The 23238-nt window shown below is 36.2% G+C and overlaps 1 protein-coding gene across 10 annotated transcripts in view; it reads left to right on the top strand.

Annotated features, from left to right (window-relative positions):
- HEPACAM2 (HEPACAM family member 2) overlaps positions 1-23238 on the top strand; it is a 48095-nt gene that overhangs the window by 6917 nt on the left and 17940 nt on the right. For 6 of the 10 annotated variants that reach the window (XR_004627615.1, XM_034667741.1, XM_034667740.1 and 3 more), the window contains exons 2-4: positions 6688-7041; positions 10385-10669; positions 21085-21381. Coding sequence is in view for 9 of the 10 variants with exons in the window: in XM_011223659.2 (XP_011221961.2) it covers positions 6688-7041; positions 10385-10669; positions 21085-21381 (936 nt within the window). In the remaining variant the exon portion in view is untranslated. Of the gene's footprint in view, positions 1-6647; positions 7042-10384; positions 10670-21084; positions 21382-23238 lie in introns of those variants that run through there. The other 4 variants (XM_034667744.1, XM_019798589.2, XM_034667738.1 and 1 more) reach the window with 2 other exon arrangements.

The following is a 23238-nucleotide window of genomic DNA, read 5'->3' as shown; positions in this document are numbered from 1 at the left end:
TTTTTTTTTTTTTTACCGAGTTTACATACAGATTTAATAGTCTTTAACACATTTTATTTTGGCAAATATTCACATAGGCCATGAATTTAGTGAAACTCATAACAATTTATGAAAATGGTTTTAATTAAAGATATTGTAGTAAACTGTCAGCTCTGCTTCATTTTAAATTACCTATCATGAAATGTGGAAAAAGGCAAAGTTCCAAAGTTACAAAAAATATTGTATACACAGTTGGAAGAAATGTGTTAAAATGTATTACTTCTCCAAAATACCTTTAGCCTTTCTCTTTGCCCAATGGTTAACCCAATTACATTTTTTTCCTTGACTTTACTGTTTTCTCCTCATTCTCCTCTTCGTTCTTAGAGTTTAAGAGTCTTTCTCCAACATCCCCACTGTTTTTATGTCATCTTTTTTTTCACCAGGTGTTCATTTTTTCATCCTTCCTATTTATCAGTTTTAAAAGTCAAGTTTGTTTCTTGCTTTATCTATAGTCAACAGACAGGGGCTCAAAAAAGACTTTATTCTTTAAATTTTAAGAACAGATTAGCTAAATAAGCAATTTAAGTCTTAGCCTTTTGCAGTAATTTAGAGCCTTGCTTTCACTGGTATCTTTTGTTATAGTTTTCACTGTAAAAGTGATTATTATTCAAATTTATACATAATGTTGTATATATTCCATGTATTTGAAATGTTCAGTTTGTAATTTTTTCAAAAAAGTGCTTGGGTTTCCCATAGTTGGTGATTATTCCAGTATTATGTTGTCAAATTCAAACCTATATAGGTTTTTAGTTTTTGAAAATTTTAGAAAAAAATCAACTATTACCATAACTGACTTTTTATCTTTGTGCGGTTTTCTGGGGTCTGAAAGTATCCTGTGTGTCAGTGCCCCCACTTATTTTTAATTTTATAAAAATAGGCATGCTGTCATTTTGTAAGTAATATATTTGAAGCTGGCTTTAAGAAGAATTTAAAAACAATTTATTTGAGGACTTTGACTAAAATAAAATTAAAATTACTAATACATAGAAATAGATAGCATGTTCCTAAGTAGTTAAGCTGGTTATCCCTTAATCTTTCTTACGCAAATTCACTTTTCTCCATTGCTAGTGTGTTGTAAAGACCATATGTAATGTGGAATTTTTTTTGTTTTTAGAATATTGGATATCTGATTGTTTTTCTTTTTGAAAAAAAAAATCTTAAAAATTTTGAAGCCCAAAATGTAGTTTGTGAAGTCTATTCAAAGTACAACTTCATAATTTCTATTTTCTCTAAAGATGCAGGAGTTTATTTTCAGTCAATAGTAGTTGTGTTATGCTTGCTAATATCATCCATGATAAAGGGGAAGTAAATGCCAACTATTTTGAGGTGCAGCTAGAGGTCACTTTGTGAAGTCTGATGTTTATATTCAATACAGTGAAACTGGTCTAGGGAGTCTTTTGTTTCTGGAATATAGATAAATTTTACAATATGACTTCAAGTGTTTCTAAACACTGGACATTCCTTTATAGTGCTATTGTTATACAGCTTAAGGGAGTCTCTAAAAGGGAGATTATTGCCATAATGTTGTATATTAGATTATTAATATTTCTCCAAGTTAATGTGATTACCTTATATGCAAAAAATCTGAGAGTTTTTCTTTTTTATATTAAAAAAGTAGGTATTAGTGAATCTAATAATAAAATTGAATTTTTATTCAAGCCCAATTATTTGAAATATCAAAAGGAAATTAAATTTCATCAGTTTTTAAAATTTATTTTCTTAAGGTTTATTTGTTCATACAGAGGTTGACTTCTTAAAATCAATAGTTTTAGTTCTTTAGGTTTTCTCATACAACTAGGAAAGAGAGCTTGAAAAATTCTCAAAATGAAGCTAATTTTTTTAAAGTTAATACACCACTCTAGGACAACGTAGATTCATCACATTTATAGTGCAAAATACAGCAGTAGCGGAAGAGTGTGTTCTTAAGATGTAGAGGAAGTATCTAATCATCTGTTTATTCACCAAAGTTCACTACGAGTAAGGATTACATCACATCAATAGCTTCTTTCCTGCAGAATGAAAAAATTTTAGTAGCTGAGATAAGATACTGTATAAAGAAAATTATATTCTTTGCTGATATTCTTGTAACTTATTATCTGTAATTTATCTGATAAAATGGTATAGGCAATCTAAGGAAAAAGCTATTCTAATAGCTGTGCTATCTCTCACTATCATATGTATATTTGAAAAAGAACATATATTTGAAAAAAATTAAATGATATGATTTCATATGATTTGATATTATAAACATTGAATACGTTCAGAGATATTGATAGCAATGTATTATTTAAAGCATTATTACATAACACAATTTCTAAAATAGCCCAAAGAACTAGTTCACACCACTTAAACAATTATTGTCAGTGCCATGTAAAATGTTATTTTCTTCTAAAGTAGTTCATTATTTCTGGGCTGCAATATTTGTATTGTATTTAACCTTGCATTAAATAAAATTTGCTTCCCATAACTTCAATCATAGACTTTCCAATCAGTCTTTTCATACTTAAGATTCAATATTCTGATTCAAGATCCAAAAGCCACCAATATTTCTATTCTAGTCATACTAGCACTCCGTAGTAATAAACTGTTTCCCAACCATTTTCTGACTATTAAAATCTTAGTTAATCTTTAAACTACAACTACCAAAAAAAAAAAAAAAAGTAGATGAAAAACAGTTCTTCCCCTTTTCCAAAAAACAAAACAAAAGGGAGAAAAAAAAACCCTAAACAAGGACTTCGGACTTCCCCAAACAAGAACAGATTGGCCAGAATTGCATTCAGGCCATCTATATCTATAGCTCACTGTCAAAGGCAACTACCGACTTTTAAGTCAGCAGCCATGCAGCTTTTTCCAGAGCATTCTCAAGGCAATGATGTGGATCCCACTATCCCCCATGGTTCCTTGGTAAAAAACACAGACTAACTGCCTTACTAAAGGACATCCAGGGATTGTGACTTAAGCGGACTAAAACCTGAGACTCAATACTTCAAAATTCTGTGGGCCCTTTCAATTAAATATGGGCCCTTCACCTTCAAAAGTAAGGTAGCTGCTACCCGTCTGAGAAAAGCACCTCAGGATGTCAAGAACAAACATAAAAAGTAGGGAGAGACTTAGACCTCATCTAATATTACCTTCCTTTCACAGATGAGAAAACTGAGGTCCAGAGAATTAGAATGACTTTTCTAAGGCCGCTTAACTGGCCAATCACCATTTTATCCCAAGGGTGTGTTCTTTACTAAGACCTTGCATTTCAGTCAATTTTTAACTTTATTAAAGTGTCAAATACAGAAATCTCTCTGCAAATTTAGAGATTAGGTTCCTAAAATCTTATTTCAAGATAATTTACAAGTGATGAATTTATGACTAAATGGTGAGAATAGGACAAGGAAGTCCAAGATCAAGAGTGAACCATGAAACGTCATAAATACTTTCATATTCACTGAAGTATAGAAGGAGACAACAACACACTTCATAAATACAGTGAAAATTACGTTTGATGTATCTTAAGTTCATAATAATGGGTATTAAAAAATAAGTTTTTATTTATTGCTTACCAGGAATTTGTCAGGAGCTTCCTATCCCCAATTTCAATGAAAAGCTTGTAATGCGTGTTGTTTTGTTCATGCTAAGCATATGCTAAGAGGATTCTTTTTCTTTACTGGTCCCCCATCCAAATGCCCAATGTCTTTCTCAGTCTGTGACTTGAAGGACTTTACTGTCTTCTGTTGGCCCCTGTTTCACATATAACAGACATTACTCGGTTTAAGTCCTAAATTTACCTTCTCTTGTCTTTTCTCTCTCTTATGATTTCCTTGCAGAAACCACTACTCCTTTTCTCCAGTCCACTTTATCTCCTCTTTAGAATTCCCAGCACCATTTCCTTCTTTTTCTAATGATTCAAACTAGGAACAACTACAAATTTAACATTCTTGCACTTGCCAGAGAAGAAAACAGAAGCAAATCCTCATACCTTTGTAATTCCTTTGTTATGAACCAAATCACTAAAATGAATGTTCAGGTACAGCCCATTTTCAGAAAAAAAAGATTACGAAGTCCATCACAAATACATACAGAGTCCAAGGATACTATGAGACACATATTTATTTTGCTCATAGAGTCACCTAAATACTCAGCCTGAACGGTCAGTTTCAGGTGAACATCTGGGAGATCCTTCTCCCTCTAATGTCTTGTGATCTTCATCTTTGTGCTTTCTCCTGAGTTCTTTTCTAACTTGTCTGCCAGACCCGGGTCTCACTCTCTACCAACAGCTAACTGAGGACCAAAATGATCTTTACTCTCACCTCCAACCTGGGAAGTAAAAGAGATATTTGCTGTTGGTAGAATTTGATTCCTCATAGTAGCAGACTACATCTTTCAGTTTCCCCAAAGAAATTATCACACAAACAGACCTTTATACCTCCCCTTTCCTAATATTGATGGCCTTTTATAACATCACTTATATAAAGCTTGAAGAGTCTCTTTCTAGTAGGGATGAAAAGGGAAAACAATTAAAGACAATAACCATTTTTATATGAGAAAATTGAAATTGTAAGATATCTCTCTTTGTAAAATATCTCCCAAATTTCTATCTTTTCTTACCTAGGATTTTATTCCACCTTCACTCATCTGTATTCGGCTTCATCAAATTTTCTCTTTCTAGTGGATCATTTCAGTAGCTACAAACAAATGTTCAGCATCCATCCAAAGAAACAGAGAAGAAAGAAAAGAACATTTTCTGCTCCCCTTCACAGCAGAACTCCCCAGCAGTATTGTCTATATTCTCTGTCTACTGTTACCATTCTTTCTTTTTTCCCCTCAATGTTTAAAATACTTCACATTTGAATCCCCCCCCCCCTTCTCTCCCTATTTCAAATGTTCACGGGCTGTTGGTAGTATACTGCTCCCTTTTTAAAATGATGTCGAACCTTTTAATTAGAATTCAAGCAACATGATAATTTGAACTAGGGAGGAGTCTCTTCTTAATTGCAAATACATAGAAGTGCTAAATAAAAATTTAAAATATATATCATGGCTTAAGGTAAAGGTGTGGAAATCTCCAGGTGCCAAAAAATAGGAAGAAACCTGCAGACATAGCAGTGAGTGCATGGGTCCAAACAACACAGGCAGGCAGGAAGGAGACTGGGAGCCAGGGCCATGCATTAGTCAGAACTCCATGCCCCAAGGCCTTCCACGCTCTTATTCTGTCTTAAACCCACATTAATCAGGCTTTCATGCCCAGTATATCCTTTCAGTATTGCCCCTTCGATGTCAAGTAGGCATCTCAAATGAACATGTCCAAAACTGACTCCTTTTTTTCACATTTTTATATATTTTATTATAAATATGTGAAAGAGATGTATATAGTATATGTATCTTTTTTATATAATAATATTTTTTATTATATTATGTTAGTCACCATACAGTACATCCCTGGTTTTTGATGTAAAGTTCGATGATTCATTAGTTGCATATAACACCCAGTGCACCATGCAATATGTGCCCTCCTTACTACCCATCACCAGCCTATCCTATTCCCCAAAACTGACTCCTAATCTGCCCCACAAAAATCTATTCTCCCCAGTCTTCCCCATGGTTAATTTATTAGTTGCCCATTAATAAATGACAGCCATTCTTTCATTTGATCAAGTCAACAACCTTAGAATCATTCTTGACTCTTCTTTCTTTCTTGTATTTCACCCCAATGTGTCAGCAAATCCTATTAGCACCACCAACCTTTCTCACAATATCTTTTACTACCACACTGGTCTGTCATACAAACATCTTTTGCCTACTTTATTGCAGTCACCTCCTCAGTGGTCTCCCTGCTCCTGCTCTTTCCTCTATCTCAGTCTCTCACAGTTGCTAGAGTATACCTTAAAAAAAGAAGAAAGATCATACCTGTCTCTGCTTACAAAACTCTAGTTTCATCCCCATCTCACTCAGAGTAAAATTGCCAAAGAGTTTGCCATGACCCTAAGACATTGCTTGATCTGGCCCCAGCCACCTTGCTAACCTGTCTTACCACACTCCCCCCACTCCTCTAGTCGGCTCCCTCTTGCTGTTCCTCAAACACACCAGATTCCTGCTTCTGGGTAGGAATGACTGATCATGAGTGATAATGGTTTAATGCCATTCTTCTTGGGATAGTTCCGTGTGACAAGGCTTTGGCTAAAGGGGAAAACTTCCGATAATGGACTAGTAAGCCATTGCAGAAGACTTTGGAGGGAGATTCTGAGGAGGAAGTAGCCCCTCAATGTTTCTCAAACTTTTATTAAAAAAGTTTAATTGGGAAATGATATGATTCAAACACAATTGCATAATTTTTAGAGGTTTCATTGGACTTTAGAACTAATAATCTTTCCTAGTTCTCTTTTTCCCATTATCTTTAACAGCCATAGATAATAACTTCTGCTTTTCCTTTTCATCTTGCCTTTAAAGAAGCCAATCAATCAACATAGTCTTTGGGTGGAGTTTTTAAAATGCAGAAGGTTTCAGAGACAAATATTTACCTCTCCAGGTACTAGAATGATCAGTACCTAGAAGCCTCTCTCCTTTGTAAGCATTATCACCCGATCAGGTTCTCTCTGTATTGCCCCTTAGATTGTGAAATGTGGCTCAGGATCATTACAACTTTCCTTTCCTTCATAGCAGGTGCCTGCTCGGGGCTGAAAGTGACAGTGCCCTCACACACCGTTCATGGCATCAGGGGTCAGGCCCTCTACCTCCCCGTGCACTATGGATTCCACACTCCAGCATCGGACATCCAGATCATATGGCTGTTTGAGAGACCCCACACGATGCCCAAATACTTACTGGGCTCCGTGAACAAGTCTGTGGTTCCTGACTTGGAATACCAACACAAGTTCACCATGATGCCGCCCAATGCATCTCTGCTCATCAATCCATTGCAGTTCACTGATGAAGGCAATTACATCGTGAAGGTCAACATTCAGGGAAATGGAACTCTATCAGCTAGTCAGAAGATACAAGTGACCGTTGATGGTGAGTCTACTATAAGTGACCTAGGCCACTGGGGTACATGGTAGTTAGTAACAGCTCAGGAGATTAGACTACCTGGGCTTTAGGTCCTGGCTCTGCAACTTTGGGCAGACTAATAAACCCTCAAAGCCTGGGTGTTTCATGGCACATGTTACATTATATATATCAGGAGGCTTTCTGAATATTAAATAAGACATGCATGTAAAGTATATGCATAGTGCCCAATGAAAGGTAATCAAGCAGTAAGCAGAACTTATTATTTGTTTGCCTGGAAACTGTCAAGGGTAAAGATGCTGATACAATAAGATGGAGGAAATTTTATTTTCTCAGTATCAGAATACACCCTGGGAAGAGCCCTGTTCTGTCAGATGAATACTTTTTATTTTGATACACCGTTTGGGGGAGGATGAGACTTGTTCAAGGACTGTACTTAACTAACAATAGAAGGTGCTGGAAATGTCCTCTGAGGGATTATGGAGTCAGCTAAATTTCAGACCTTTATTTTCCTTACTGAGGTATATAAGTATCATGTCTTAAATATTCTTTGTCCAAATCCCAACTTCTGATTTTTCCCCTTAAACCTGATTATTTAACAGGTTATTACTTAAAATTTCCTCCATTTTAGTAAATACCAACTCCATTCCATCAGTTACTCAGGCCAAAACTTTGCCATCACCATTGACCCCCTCTTTCTCTCACAGCCCACATCCAGTCCACAAGTTATCACTGTCAGCTTTACCTTTACAGAGTTCCGTCACTTCTTACCACCCCCTCTACCTCCTCTCTCAGCCCCCCCACCAGCTCTGGCCTGGACTATCCCTAATGGCCTACTACCCAGTCTCCTGCTTCTACTCCCACCTCCTGCAGCTTTAAACCTTCCCATGGCTTTCTGTCTCACTTAGAACAAGAGCCAGAGTACTAACAATGTCCTACAAAGCCCCACATGATCCCTCCCAGCATACCCAGCATCTCTCTGACCCCATTTCCTACCTCCCTTACCCCTCATTCACTCTGTTCTGACCACACTGGCCTCCTAGTTTTTCCTAGAACAGGCTAAACACACTTTTACCTCATGGCCTTTGTACTTGCTAGTCAGTCTACCTAGACTGCTTTTCTCCGAGTGAATAGCATGGCTCCCTTCCCTATTTCCTTTAGGTCTCAGCCAAAATGTCACTTTATCTGTAAAGGTTTTCCTGACCACCTTATAAAGGATAACCTCCTTCCCCCAAACAGAGTGAGATTCCCCCAAACAAAGAGAGAGAGTTACTATCTATCTTGAGTTCTGCTTTATTCTTTTCACAGCATTTATTTCCACCTGGATGTATTATATATTTTTATTTGATTATTTTTTCTCTCCCCCACCTAGAATATGAATCCATGGGAGCAGGGACTTAATATTGCTTGCTGCTTTGTCCTCAGCACCTAAAAGCTGATGCTGGCCTTTAGTAGGCGCTCAGTAACTGTGTGTGTGGAGTAAATGAGTGAAGACCAGAAAGACTGAGGGGAGCAAAGGCACAGGATGTGGAAGCAGATGCCTATAGAGCGACTATGAAAAGAGAGAAGGGAAAAATGTTCATGAAATTCTCCTGGGTAGCATCCTATCTCTCCCCAAAACTTAATGGAACATTCATTACATGTTAATATCTAGTAAAATCGGATCTGTTTGGCGAAATGCAAGTAAAAAGTCTTAATAGGGGTTTAGGGCCTATGTAAAATATCTTCCTAGGAAACTTCCATATGTGAGTCACACTGTTTAAGGCAGGTATATAATCACAACCTATTCTGATTGGTTCTTCCCGTAGAAGACCTTTGACATTACTTATTTGACTTATGCCATACCACATCTGTTTCCACACAGAGAGATATTTGAAACATAAGCTTTTCCTGTGTAATAAATGTACACAACTCATTTTTCTTTTTGAGTCATAATAACGTAAACAAAAGCTATTTCACATCCTTTGTTCTTGCCAGGGACTCTAAAAGATTAAATTGAATGAACAAGTTGGTTGTACCCATCTTAAGAAAAACTGGAGGCTTCAGAACTACTTAAGTCCCCTGCAAATTATTTCAGTTTCCTTTCTTCTTATTTTTCATTTTCTCCTATATTCTCTGGGCTAAAGGATTGGGTCTGTTTATTCCCCAATGCACGTTTTTCCGTGTAGGAAAATGAGTGCATGAGTCAAGAGGAATATACCTTCAGAGATGCATCAACCCCAATTTAAAGCTTGGTAGGAAATTGAAATCTAAATATCGGAGCCAATCATTTCTCACTTAGCTATCATCTCACTCTCTCTGTGTCCTGTGATGATGCATAGAAGGAGATTATTAAACATATATCTCTCCAAAATGCAGGAGAGAAACATTGCCAGATATAAAGCCCTCTTCATTTTGTCACTGACTGCTGTGTAACTCTGGTCAAGTCACTGTCTTTTATCAAATAGAACCAAGAACCTCAAAGATTAATGAAGTTTGCTGAAAATGTTTGTGGATACTTGTATAATTCCAACCCTTACCCAATAATTTTAACGTTGAAACTCAGGGAGGAAATATTTACTCATTCTTGGAGATTTGTTCATTTGACAAATAGCATCGTGTACCAGATTCATGAGATAAAACTATTTTCCTGTTGCTTGATGTTCCAACAGGTATTACTATTGGATTTGTCTTTTATATCTCTAATGGCATGTAATCACAGTAACATATTTTATCCTGTCTTCAAATTGAATCAGTGTTGAAATGTAGGCTTTGGTTTGTAAAGTGGCTAACATAATGTTGCAATTGCACAGCAATTAAAACATATAATTAGTTCACTTACATAAAAAGGAAAGTAACTGGTGAAAATGTGATTCTCTTTCTCTCCATATTCCACAAGTGTAATATATATGAGCCTTATATTTTACAGATGGTGGATAAAAATTTAGGTTCATCTACCCCAAGCAGCTATTCTTGGGACACTAGAACAGATCAAGAGAGGGGAATGCCATGTACACTTTGCCCATGAGAGTATACCTTTATGGTGTGGGAAAAAGCACCCTGAACAGGAAATAAGGAAGTCAGTGTTCTCTACACTAACTGCATTATCTATAAAGTAAAGGTTTTCATTAGAAGATCCTTAAAGAGTACATTCTAGAATTTGGTTATCCCTGCTACAAATGATATTTTTATATTTTTATCATTTTACATTAATTGTTTTTTATTCTCTTCTTTATTTTCTGAACTGTCTACATCTACAAAAATGTAAAATTTTAGGATCATTTCCCCAGGATTTGATATTTGAAAGACCACACAGACTTGTATTATAATTCCATGGTGGCAAAAACCATTTCTATTTCTTTTGATATTGCAGATCCTGTCACAAAACCAGTGGTACAGACTCAGCCTTCCTCTGGAGCTGTGGAGTATGTGGGGAACATGACCCTGACATGCCTCGTGGAAGGGGGCACCCGGCTGGTTTACCAGTGGCTAAAAAATGAAAGGCCTGTCCACACCAGCTCCACCACCTCCTTTTCTCTGCAAAACAATACCCTTCATATTGCTCCAGTGACCAAAGAAGATATTGGGAATTACAGTTGCCTGGTGAAAAATCCTGTCAGTGAGATGGAAAGTGACATCATTATGCCTACCATATATTGTAAGTTTTTAAAAAATATATATTCACGACTTTTCTTCTGGGAAGTTTACACAAGGGTGGTCCCAGAGAATGTCAACACAAACTGTCATTTGTTTTTTACATCATTTTAATAGAGTACTAGTTGTAATTATACTTCCTATACACAGTCTTTGTCATGAAATATAGCTGGTTTCTTGACCCTATCTCTTGAAAATCAAGTTGAGATACTGGCTGTGAGCCTTTTAGGATACATTTTCTGATTTGGTCTGCTGTGTGACCTTATATCCAGTGAAAAGTAGGAACCTCAATTTTAAGAACAGAGAACAGAGAACCAATGCAGAAGGCACTAATTTATTTACTTTATTTACTCTAAGGATGAAGAATTGGTGATCATAAACTGGGAGAGGGGGGTGCTGTATAGCTGACCACAGGGAGAAAGAATGTTCCCAGATTATACATGGGTACTACATCCCAGGGCATGGCTGTTCTCTCTGCCTATTTTCTCAGCTCCATTTTTAGAGAAAATTTAATTATTCTGCAGTAAGGTATTAAGGTTCCCAGAGGATGGGTAATTATTATTTTTTCCATTGTTTTTGCTGTTATTATCATTTAATCTCATATACAGAGTTAAATTCATCAAACTCTTCAGTTTTTGTCATATTCTTATCCCAGCCCAAGCAAGATCCTTCTTTCTTTATCACATTATTTTTCTCAGTCCTCTCTGCTTCTTAGTACCACCTCTAATATGTTTAATTTTGCAGTCTAATTTCAGCTTCACACAGGGTTTCTCAAGGTCCATACTAGTCACATTTTGGGCTAGACAAATTTTTTTATGTGGGGGCTGTTTTATGTACTAAGGCATCTCTGACCTCCCCACCTTCAATTGTGACAACTAAAAATGTCTCTGGATATTGCCGTATGTCCCCTGTTATGGGGAGTGCAAAATCTCCCCTAGTTGAAAACAATGACCTATCACATTGGGAAGTCTTCTCATCAGTCACTATGTAGCTTAGAGCATAGCCACAATGGCAGTGTAACAAAAAGAGTGCAGCAAAGGAAAACTTCTCAACCCTGTGGCATGAGGGTAGAGGTTTCAGCTAGATGAACCATTGGGCAGAATTAACTGTATCTACTTACTTGTCAAATATGATCTATATAATAATACAAGGAAAGGTCCCAAAGCCTAGTGTTTAGGTGCTTAGGAGGTAGACAGACCTAAGTAAGAGATGGGTTCTTTCATTACCCATAAGATGTTAAGAAACTCCTCGACCTTTCTGAGCCTCATCTATAAAATGGAGATGGTTAAAACCACCTCACCACATTGCTGTGGCTCGATAAGGTGTCTGAAAAATAGCCAATGACTGACACAAAGCAAGCATTCTGTTTTATATTATTGATTCTATTTTCTTCAATAGAAGATTGATGGAATTCTCTTGAGAAAGTGTGTTATTAACTTTTTGGAAAAAAGCACCATCGTATGTACAAAATGTAGGTTTTTCCAACTAGATAAAGGTCAACAGTAAAACTGAGCTCCAGGATTGGGGCAGGAAAAGCAACTACAGGGAGAGGAGTGAAATAGTGTGATTCAGGTATCCGGTGAGGTTTGCTTGAACCAGCAAAATTAAGCCAAGAAAAATCGAATCATTGAATCTTGAAACTGGAAGCTGTCCTATAGTTAAGCAGAAGTGAGAAAATGTGCACAATAAAATGTATGAAATAGAATGTCATAAATACCACAGTGAAGTCTGCAAACGATTGTAATGGCTAAGAATAAGAACTCTGGAACCAAATCTCTGTGTCTCAACTTCTTCATCCATATAATGGTGATAACACCATTATAATACCAAGTAATACCTATTTTGCAGAGTTACTGTGAGGATTAAATCTGTTACTGCATGTAAATTGCTTAGAACAGTGACTGACCCATAATAAGTACTCTACAACTATTAGCCATTATTATCACTATAATATTATGAGGCTTTGGAGATTCAGAGAAGGAAAACAGTACTTCTGACTAGAGAGAATGGTTATTGTAGAAAGTAGCATTTGAGATGAATCTTGAACAATGGGCATGACTGGGGCAAGTAACAATGTCTGGAAAAACCATTTTAGGCAATGGGGACAGCAGGAACCCAAACCCAAAGCAGAGGTCAAAGTTTAGGCAAATGGTCCAGTTTAGTTAGAGTAAAGGATACAGAAAGGGGCATAGTAGACTAGATGGTCAGATAGATATGTTTGAGTTAAATCATGGAGAGCTTTGAACACCAAGCCTTATATGGTAAACAATGAGGAAGAATTATTTTTTAAACGAAGGTTCAAATAAAAAAAAGACTAGAGAATGGTTTATAAGCTAAAAGTTAGACACACATATTCTAGGCTAAATCAAAAAATGTTTGTCAAGAGAGCACATTTTCAAAATAGATCACAAACATCATACAATTATAGAAATGGTATATATAGAAAAGGAAAAAAGGGAAGTAGGATATATTTTATTAACCAATAATACAGAAAGGAAAAGTCACCAATCTTGAACTATATACAGTGATTAAACATAATTAAGAGCAATTTGAAAATATTTTTTTCCTGAAAGGTATTATCCACATAGAAAAAACTTTATATACTATATAATCCATTTTTGGTGTAAGAGAACCAAAGAGGATTAACTCCTAGTCCAACCTAGTCCAGAATTCATTGTCTCAAAGATGAACCATTCCCTTCATGTGGAAACAGAAGAAATTATATTAAAAATGCTAAACAAGGAGGAAATTACAATTTTTCACCAAGAAATACCAGAACACCACATACTGCAAGCTTGAGATATTGTTACAGTCATTAATTTTGTTACAGTCATTAATTACATTATGTTTAACAATGGCATTATTTTTATAGCAGAGCTTTTAGCTATATTTTTACAGTTCTATATAATTTTATATTCAGATGACATTGTGAAAATATTCTGTCTGCCTTAATGCTTTGACTGAGAAATAGATTCAAAAAGGAAGTATAAACTGTGCCTATCTGTATGACTAACATATTAGAGTGAAAAATTCAGATTTGGTGCGGTCTATTTATAAATGCAGTTATCTTCTTGACTGAATAAGTTTATTCTGACATGAATTAACATTTCCATTCAACTGCAAGTAGCACAAGACCTAAGTATTGAAGTTATTTAAACACAGTGAAAAAAAGAATGTGAGCAGACAAAGAGAATCAAATCTAGGGCTATGTAGATACATCTTTATGTTATTCTTTATTACTTGGTCTAAATGGTTTACATTCACATAGAAGGTACAAATGCAAAACAAGATATTAAAGCAGCCAGATATTATCTATTGAATATAAATCCCAAGGAACCCATCATTCAGTGTGGTGAGAGACAGCAGGCAGTGAGCTTGTGCTGGAGCATTCCTTGTTAACTGCTGATCTTTTGTTTCAACCACATTAAATTCTAGTTAATATCATGTCATTTGGGGAGTGCAGTGGAGAGCACAGTGGTTATGATCCTGAGCTAAAAATTGAGACTGCCTGGGCTAAAGCCTTGGTTCTGCCATTAGCAGTATGTGCAAGTTACCCCCTTTTTTGTGCATCAGTCTCCTCATTCCCTTTATCTCCACTGACCTTGGTATAAGGCTAATACCTGTCTCAAGACAGGTGAGGATTAGGTGAGATTTTTATGAATAAAGAGGTCAGTGAATAGCACATAGGAAGAACTCAATGATCTTAGCTCTCCCGCCCCTTTTTCTTTCTTGGTTTTTTTTTTTTTTTTTTTCTCCCTGTGAGCCAAAACTATGGTGACATAATCGGGAACATGGCAGCAAGAAGTTATGGAGAGCCTGGATCATTTACAAGATGCCTCCAAAGCGAAAACTGAAAGAATACCTTGAGAAGAACATTTTCTTTTCCAAACGTTACCAGTAGTTAACATTATTTTGTTTACATGAAAATATTTTCTTTACATCAGTTTTTTGTTTTTTGGTTTTTTTTACATCTTTCTGTCTCTCCATCTATTTGCCTATCTTTAAACTCTAGCCATAGATTTAAATGAAAAATTCCTGGGGGAAATTGCATATAAACAATTACAGGTACATGAAAGTATCATTTGCATCTTTAAATACACTTTTATTTGGCTATATAGTTTATTTTAATCTGACAAAGTGAGACTAAGACTTTTTTTAAAAGATTTTATTTATTTATTTGAGAGAGAGAAAGAGTGAGAGAGAGAGCATGAGCCGGGGAGGGGCAGAGGGGCAGACTCCCCGAGGAGCAGGGAGCCCAATGCGGGATTCAGTCCCAGGACTCAGAGATCATGACCTGAGCTGAAAGCAGATGCTTAACCAACTGAGCCCCCCAGGTGCCCTTTTTTTTTTTTTTTTTTTTTTTGGGAGCGAGAAAGTGTGTGTGTACACAAGAAGGAGGGGGGGAAGGGCAGAGGGAGAGGGAGAGAGAAAATCTTAAGCAGTCTCCATGCCTAGCACAGAGCCCAATGCAGGGCTTACTGTCACAACCCTGAGATCATATGACCTGACCTGAAATCAAGAGTCAAACACTTAACCGACTGAGCCACCCCGGCGCCCCCAATTTTTCTTTTAACAAGTTCATCCCCCAGTCTAATTATTGTCATAGAATATTGTGATACACAGGGTGTAAAGAATAAAAATGAGGGAAAAACCATAATCATACCTATAAATATTAAATATTATGCTTTGAATTCCTAAATCTTCTTTCTTATCATGTGTTATTTTAAAGAATGAAAATATCCCCATCCAAATAAATTCAGATTTCACAGAATATGTCTTCTATTGTGGACTGAACTTTTTTCTCTACATTCTTTTAGACATAGCCTATGGAAATGTCACAGAGAAATGTCAGTCATGAGTAAAGACTAACAGTAGATCGTAGGAAGAACAACATTTGGAAAATTTACATATGTATGTTCTACTTATGCATTGTAAAGATGAATTATCTAGATGGTTTAACAACAATTATTAAGTGGTAATTGTGAATATATTATTATTAAATTACTTTCTTGACTATTTTTACATTCAAATGCAAAATTCTTCACTTAGTCAACATCTCATCTTATTGATCTTCATTCATTCACTTAGTCACTCATCCTCCTAGTTTGGTTGATTGAAAAATCAAACATCCTGGTCTTGTTTGTGCTAAACAATTATTACTTATCACATAACATATAGAAACACAACCCAGACTCATTAACTTTTTTCAAACTCATTAATTTTTACATTTTTCTTTCTATTGCTATTTTAGCCCTGTTTTATTGTTTGTTTTTGTTTTTGTTTGGTTTAATTTGGGGTTACAGTAATTAAGTAAAGTATGTAATGTAAGGATTTGTCATTTATCCTTTCTGTTGATGTGGCATCAACATTTTTGCAATCTTTATCATTCTATACAAACTGGGAATATATGCCTTGGTTGATGTTCCTACTTCTCTTCTTCACCTGACTATACCCTCTTCTTCCTTCATAGTATCATCTTCTCCAGAAAGGCTCACCTGCCCCGACCTTGTTTCAGCTCTTCAGTGTGACTGAGAGGTTCGCTGTGATCCTTAGCATCTTCTTTCCTGTTACTCACTGCACTGGAGTCTTTCTGCTTATAAGCTCTCCAGCCCCAAATAGGAGCTCTCCTTATTCATCTCTGTATCCCTAGGGCAATACTTGATTAAGAACTCGATACAGATTTCTTGAACCTGACTAAAATGGAACGGATGATCTTTCTTCATATCCCTTTCAGATTCCAGTGTTACTTGATGGTGCAAGGCTAAATTCCCATCATAAGATAACAGCTTCTTAATTATAGTGCTTTGGCCTTTCGTTTAATTTTTTGTTTTTATTTTTGTTTCTGATCTTTAGCAAAGTTTCTCAATAAAAGTGTCATATTCCAATATTCCCCCATGGAGGTCCACATCATAATTTAGAATTTCAGCATTAATCAACGACTCTGTTCTTAAGGCACTGTTTCTATGACAGCTTCCTTCATGAAAGCAGGAATTATTTTTTATTTTGGCAGAAAAAGTTTAACAGAATCTATCAAGACTGGCCATGTATGTATGAGGTTATGATGTCATAACCTAGTAATGGACTTGTTTTGAATATAACATCAACTCAGTAATTCAGACAAATACCTGCTTTTAGTCCATGAAATGTATATGCATTCCAGCTCCATGGTAAATAATAACCCAGTAACCACTGCATTTTGTGTGCAACATATGGCACTGCTGCAGGGAAGTACTCTAAGTGATAAAAATTAAAGAAAAAAAAAAGGTCATTCACAGTAAATACTTACCATCTGCTCCCACGCAGGGTGGCAAGCAGCGTCATGATGGAAATTTTGGTACTGTTCCCTCCCAGCCATAAATTGTTAAAGAGAACAGATGATATGTAATTTTACAAGTCACTTAGTAAACAGCCGTTTCTGAGGCAAAAGGTTTATTCCTATTGGGAGTTCTCTGCCACAGGCAAGAAACTGAACCATAATCCAAAGTCAAAATAGAATTATCCTTCTGCTTTCATTTTCAGTGTCAGAGGCCACACTGGTTGAATCACTCCGAATGTCTTCAATTGGATTGTCCATTCTCATGAATAATGCATTCAGTTGCACCTTAAAGTAAGAGATGGTCAGACTGAAGTGCTAAAAAGGAAATAACATCATAGTGTAGTAAGAAGAAAACACTGTAAGCAGCGTATAGAGAGAGGAAGGGAGGAAGGAAGGGAGGGAGGAAGGAAGGAAGGAAGGAGATGTGTGTGCGTGAGAGAGAGAAGTATAAAAGATTGAAAGATCATACATTGAAATATGGATATTCATTCTTCGAATGGTAAAATTACAAATGAGTTTTCTTTCCATCTTTGTGATTCTCTGAATATCAAGGTTTCCTGCAATAAACATGTATTTCTTATATAATCAGATAAAGTATGTTATATTTTAAGAAATCATATCAGAAGCAAGGAGCTTAAATGCTTCAAGGTATTAGGCTCCAAGAACTGGGAGAAATGCTTGTTTGGGGGCTGGGAAGGTTTGATGGATTTGAAGCTAACTCTGAAGAACCAGATAGAGCACATAATTAAGACAGAGGAGAAAAGTTTATGCCAATCATGAAACCCAGCAAATGGGGAAGTAGCAAAATCAAAAGATGCATGCATATAGGGAAGATAAGCTGAGATTCGTTTCTTTAGAAGCATGTTTTATTTTAAACTGGAATATTATTAAATTAGATAATCAACCTTATTCACCAAATTTGGCTGTAAGTGACCGTGGGCTTCCTTTACAAATTGAGCTCATTCTCCAAAATGAAAGAATACTCCATTTTGAGAATACTCCATTATGTTCCAGGGCCCTAAGGCAATTCCAATTGAGGAGTTCTCAAAAAAGTTTTGAGTAATGTCAGCACACTGAAAAGTATATTTCTCATTTTTATGTGTGTCAAATTATCAAGCAATTTGTTTTTATCGTAACATTCTGTAAACCCTGAAAGCCAGTGAAGGCAGAGACTTAAACTGAGTGGCTGTATTTTTATGACCACACTTCTCTTGTTTATCACTGCTTGAAGAAAATCTCTCTCAGACTTTAGTTTTTGTGCACAGACTCAGGTCTCTTGTTATCCCAAACTTTAGTTGATTCCTCCTCTTGGTTTCCTACTATGGGAACCATAACCAGTACCTACCAGTTGGCGGTCTTAATGTTCTGTCAATGGTGACAACTTGAAGGGACCCTGCTGCTGCACGGGGCCTGGGAGAACTACCACAGGAATTGTGTCTGTGACACTCGGATTCCCTCACAATGCCTAGAACAATACTACGCACACAATAACATCTCTATTGATTTTGGTTGAGTGAGTGAAAAAAACTCTTCATTCCCATTACACAACCTACTGTTTAGTGGAGTTCAGAGTAAGAGGGTTCCACTTAGTACACAGTTCTGAAAGAGTGGTTTTCCCCAGAGATTGTATCATAGCCTGAAATGAGAGAGCCATATGACAGCTAGTGCAAGTGCAGGAAAGGGCATTCATTTCTCTTCACTTTAATCTTCCATCTCCTGTTCCTGATTACTTCAAATTTGAAGGTACTAACGTCTTTATTTGCCTTCTGAAATCAGGATCATCTCATGTATACATATTAATGTAAATCTGTAGCTTCCCTGCAGATGTTTGTATCTTTAGGAAGCAAATATGTTTAAAGTTCATGTTCCCTAGCTAAATTTAATTTATTGTTTTGCATTTTCAGTTTCTGTTTTATCTTAGGAAATGTGTTTCCTCAATGGTAGATTGGTCAGAAAATGCTGACATAAAAGAGAACCACTCTGGGAATCTGCAAATTTAAGGTTGGCTTGCCAGTATCCAAAATAGCTTTAGCATGGCATCAAGCATTCAGAGGTATTTCAAAGGGAGAAAGAACTTTGGCAGCCATTCGTCCAGTCAACCTTTTTGTAGCAAAGGTGAGGAAAGTGAGACCTAAAAGTTTAATGACTTCTGAAGAACACTTAAATAATATTGGAAAATCAGGATTTAATTAGTGATAACTGATAATGACTACTGTGTAATCATTATATCATATTAATCCCTATAATGAGAGATAATCAGTACTTTTTAAAAATAAAAACAGAACCTTTGAGATTAGGTGTTACTGAGCAAACCATCCATAGCTTTTCCATTGTATTAATTTCTTGAGAGTAGGAACTGTATCTTACACATTTTTTCCTCTTATATTAAATATATTATCTAATAGTATCTCTCAAACAAGAATTTGTTGATTGATTACTTGATCGAGTACAGAATTAATATATAATTAGACAATTTTAACTTATAAAGCTAATACTGTAGTTACACAACAAGAAACTATTCTGATATAGAAAATTATATTACATACATTTTTTTTGGAGGTAATGTGAATGACCAAATGCATATATTTTAGAGTTCCAGCTCTGCTATATAAAAACTTTGGACCATGGGAAAATTAATTTCTAAATGTCTGTTCTTTCATCTTATAATGGAATAATAACATTTACCTCATGGGGTTGCTTTAAAAATTAAATATGATTGTCTGTATAAGTACTTAAAGTGCTTCCATATGGAAAGTAGCCAATAGATATTGGGGATGATCAGCTGAAAACTGAACACAATCATGTCTAAGCCTTAAAGTTTTTAGAATATAAACCAGAATTTAGACTTAATAAGAAAGACTTTAGCTGGGAAATTTTCTCAATCTCTGTCTTTATTTTCTGAAGAAAGCAATGGGAAATACATCTTCATCTGCAGGCAGTCTGGTGCCGTAGACATAGCAAAATGCCACAAGAAAATTGCAGTAAGGAAAAACACCATGAGATATCCCTGATTAAGTAGTATATTGATGATCAATGAATATTTGTTAATGATAATAAAGATATATTTTTTCCAAACAGGATTCTTTTTTTTAAAAAAGATTTTTTTTATTTATTTATTTGACAGAGAGAGACAGCCAGCTAGAGAGGGAACACAAACAAGGGGAGTGGGAAAGGAAGAAGCAGGCTCCCGGCAGAGGAGCCCGATGTGGGGCTCGATCCCAGAATGCCAGGATCACGCCCTGAGCCGAAGGCAGACGCTTAACGACTGAGCCACCCAGGCACCCCCCCCCCAAACAGGATTCTAAGCTTAGTTTGCAGGAAAATTTTTTAAAATTCTTTAATTGTTAATGTGTCATGAAAATATGAGACACTTCTGTATCTATTTGCACAAATCTGTGCTCCGTGTGAAACTATGCATTTTATAAATATTTGTATGACCTACCCTAGAACTGAAAAGAAAAACAGATAATACTCAAAGTATGGTTGTTAATGAGAAAATAATGGCCATAATCTATTTCTAATATGCTTTCAAGTGCAATTATGTTTTCAGAAAGATGGTAATTGTCTAACATGTTTGCAAATTTATCAATACATTAATTACTCAAAAGCTTAGCATACATGCTGGAGGGGAGGGGCATGGAGGGATGGGGTAGCTGGGTGATGGACGTTGGGGAGGGTGTGTGTTGTAATGAGCACTGGGTATTATATAAGACTGATGAATCACAGACCTATACCCCTAAAACAAATAATACATTATATGTTAATTAATTGAATTTAAATTTTTAAAAAAGTGATAATGGAAAAAAAAGGCTTAGCATACAGTTATGATTGGCAGTGTCTCTAAAATTATGTACTAGGTTTCAGGGCTTTCACTAACTCAGATAAGTTCAATCACATCTCAAATAATTTCCATTGTCATGGACATCAGAATAACACAATTTTAGGTTCTCATGATTTATTGGGAACCTAAATGAGGACCTATTTGCCCAAGTTTAACTTGAAGACTTTCATAGAAAGTAAAATGCTGCTGAGCTCTCCCAAACTCTATAACTATGTTGTGATTATTTATGTCATCCCTTTCTTTCTTTCTTCAATCAATGCAGATGGACCTTATGGACTTCGAGTTAATTCTGACAAAGGGCTAAAAGTAGGGGAAGTGTTCACTGTTGACATTGGAGAGGCCATCCTGTTTTATTGTTCTGCTGATTCTTATCCCCCCAACACCTACTCCTGGATCCGGAGGACTGACAATACAACATATGTCATTAAACATGGGCCTCGCTTGGAAGTTGCATCTGAGAAAGTAGCCCAGAAGACAACTGACTATGTGTGCTGTGCTTACAACAATGTAACTGGACGGCGAGATGAAGCTCATTTCACAGTCATCATCACTTCTGTAGGTAAGTGTGACATAGAAGGCAACATCCCAAGGAAACACAAATGCAAGCTGGCCTTGCTCTAGCCCTATTTTATACCTGTGTGAAAGAGAAAACTATTGTGGATTGTTGATAAACTCTAAGAAATTCTCTTTCCTGAGTTAACTAATCCATGGCTTCTATGAGTCAAAGAAAGAAATCCCAAAACAGAATGGAGAGAGACTTCAATTACTAACTCTGAGGAACTGTGAAGAAAAAGAATTCAGTAAATGACTTAAATATGCATTTATGCTTTCCTGATTTTAAAATCAGGGTTAGAAGAGAAGCAGGCTACTCATTTAAACTGGTTAATATCTGCTATTGCATTAGCTCAGGTGAATAAATCTCCATGATTTGGAAATCTGGTTTTCCTACTATCTAATTTGATTCCTCTTCTTACTGTCCTTCATGGACCTCCCTTCCTTTTTCATCATTTAAACACCTGAAATTTGGAAGTTCTCAACAGGAGTCTCAACACCTTGGAAACTATAACATTTTGTAAGTCTGTGAAATTTGGCATTCTTTAGAAGTCATCTGACTTTCAGAAATCTCATCGATCCACAAAAAGTTAAGTATCACTACTTGTGTGTGTCCACCAAATTCTCATCTTTCTGAGCCTTCTCTTCTCTCTCTATAGTATAATTTTATTTTCCTATATGATTTCATTCACTCCCGTGGTTTCATGTAACACTGGTGCATCCCAAATCTATATCTTTAAAGCTCTAAAACTGTATACCCAGTTCCCTTCTGGGCGTCTCCAATTTGAAATGCCAGAAGCAGCATATAACTCAAACGTATCAAAACTGAACCATCTTCTTTCCCCCCAAATTACTATTCTTTCTGTATTCCCTATTTAAGTGAATGGCCTTACTATCTACCAACCTGAACTAGATAGCTAAATGCCACTCCAGACCCCTTTCTCTTGCTTATTGCCCTGTCCATCATCCAGTCACCAAGTTTATCCATTCTCCTTCCTTCCTGCCTCTCAAACCCATTTCTTTTCTCCTTCCTTCTTAAATTTTTTCTCCTCTCCCTATCCCTTTCCCTCTCCCTGTCCTCCTCCTCATCCCTCTCTTCCACCTTGTCCTCATCCACCACCTTTTTCTCCTTTTGCTTCTTCCTCTACTACTACTAGTTCTACTACCAGTACCAAGTCCTTTCTGGACTCAACTTTGCATACAAAAACAAGTCAGTATCCACCTGATTTGGGATGGACCTCAGGGAACACCTGAGAGCAGGTTTGGAGTGGTGGCTAGGGTGCCTGTTATTGGTGTAGGGACAAGTATGCAAAAGGTACCACCCATCAATACTTTCTCCATTGATATCTTCTCCTTCTCTGTCTTTATAACCCTAGTGCCTAGATTAGGGCCTATAATATAGAAAGAGTCAATATGTTTTGTTGAATAAATGAAGCAAGAATATAATCCTTGCAATTCTTAGTCTAAATTTTTTAATATGTGGCCCGTGGGCCATGTGCATCAAAATCACCTGGGAAGGTCTAATAATGTATTTTCATTAAGATACCTCAGACCTATTGGGTCAGGATCTTGAAGGTAGGATCTAGGAATCTGAATATTTAACAGGCATAAATATGGTAATTATGTGTTTAAGGTGTTTTGGGTTTTTTTCTCCTCTGTAGTCTTTTGAACTTATTAAAAAGCCACCAGGAGTTGTAAGACCATAGCAAACTACAAATTAATGAAGATATATTTAGTGGATAGAATCCTCCCAGGATTCCTTAAAATTGAGAGTATTCATGTTTGTGAAATCATCTGAATATATTGGAATTTATATACTGCCATGTGAGGTTGTGTTTTGTTTTTGTTTTTGTATGAAGAAAAT

This window comes from Ailuropoda melanoleuca, chromosome 1, assembly GCF_002007445.2.
Source record: "Ailuropoda melanoleuca isolate Jingjing chromosome 1, ASM200744v2, whole genome shotgun sequence".
Classification (NCBI taxonomy): domain Eukaryota; kingdom Metazoa; phylum Chordata; class Mammalia; order Carnivora; family Ursidae; genus Ailuropoda; species Ailuropoda melanoleuca.
The sequence above is the reverse complement of the archived record's forward strand: the minus strand, read 5'-3'. Positions and strand labels throughout refer to the sequence as shown.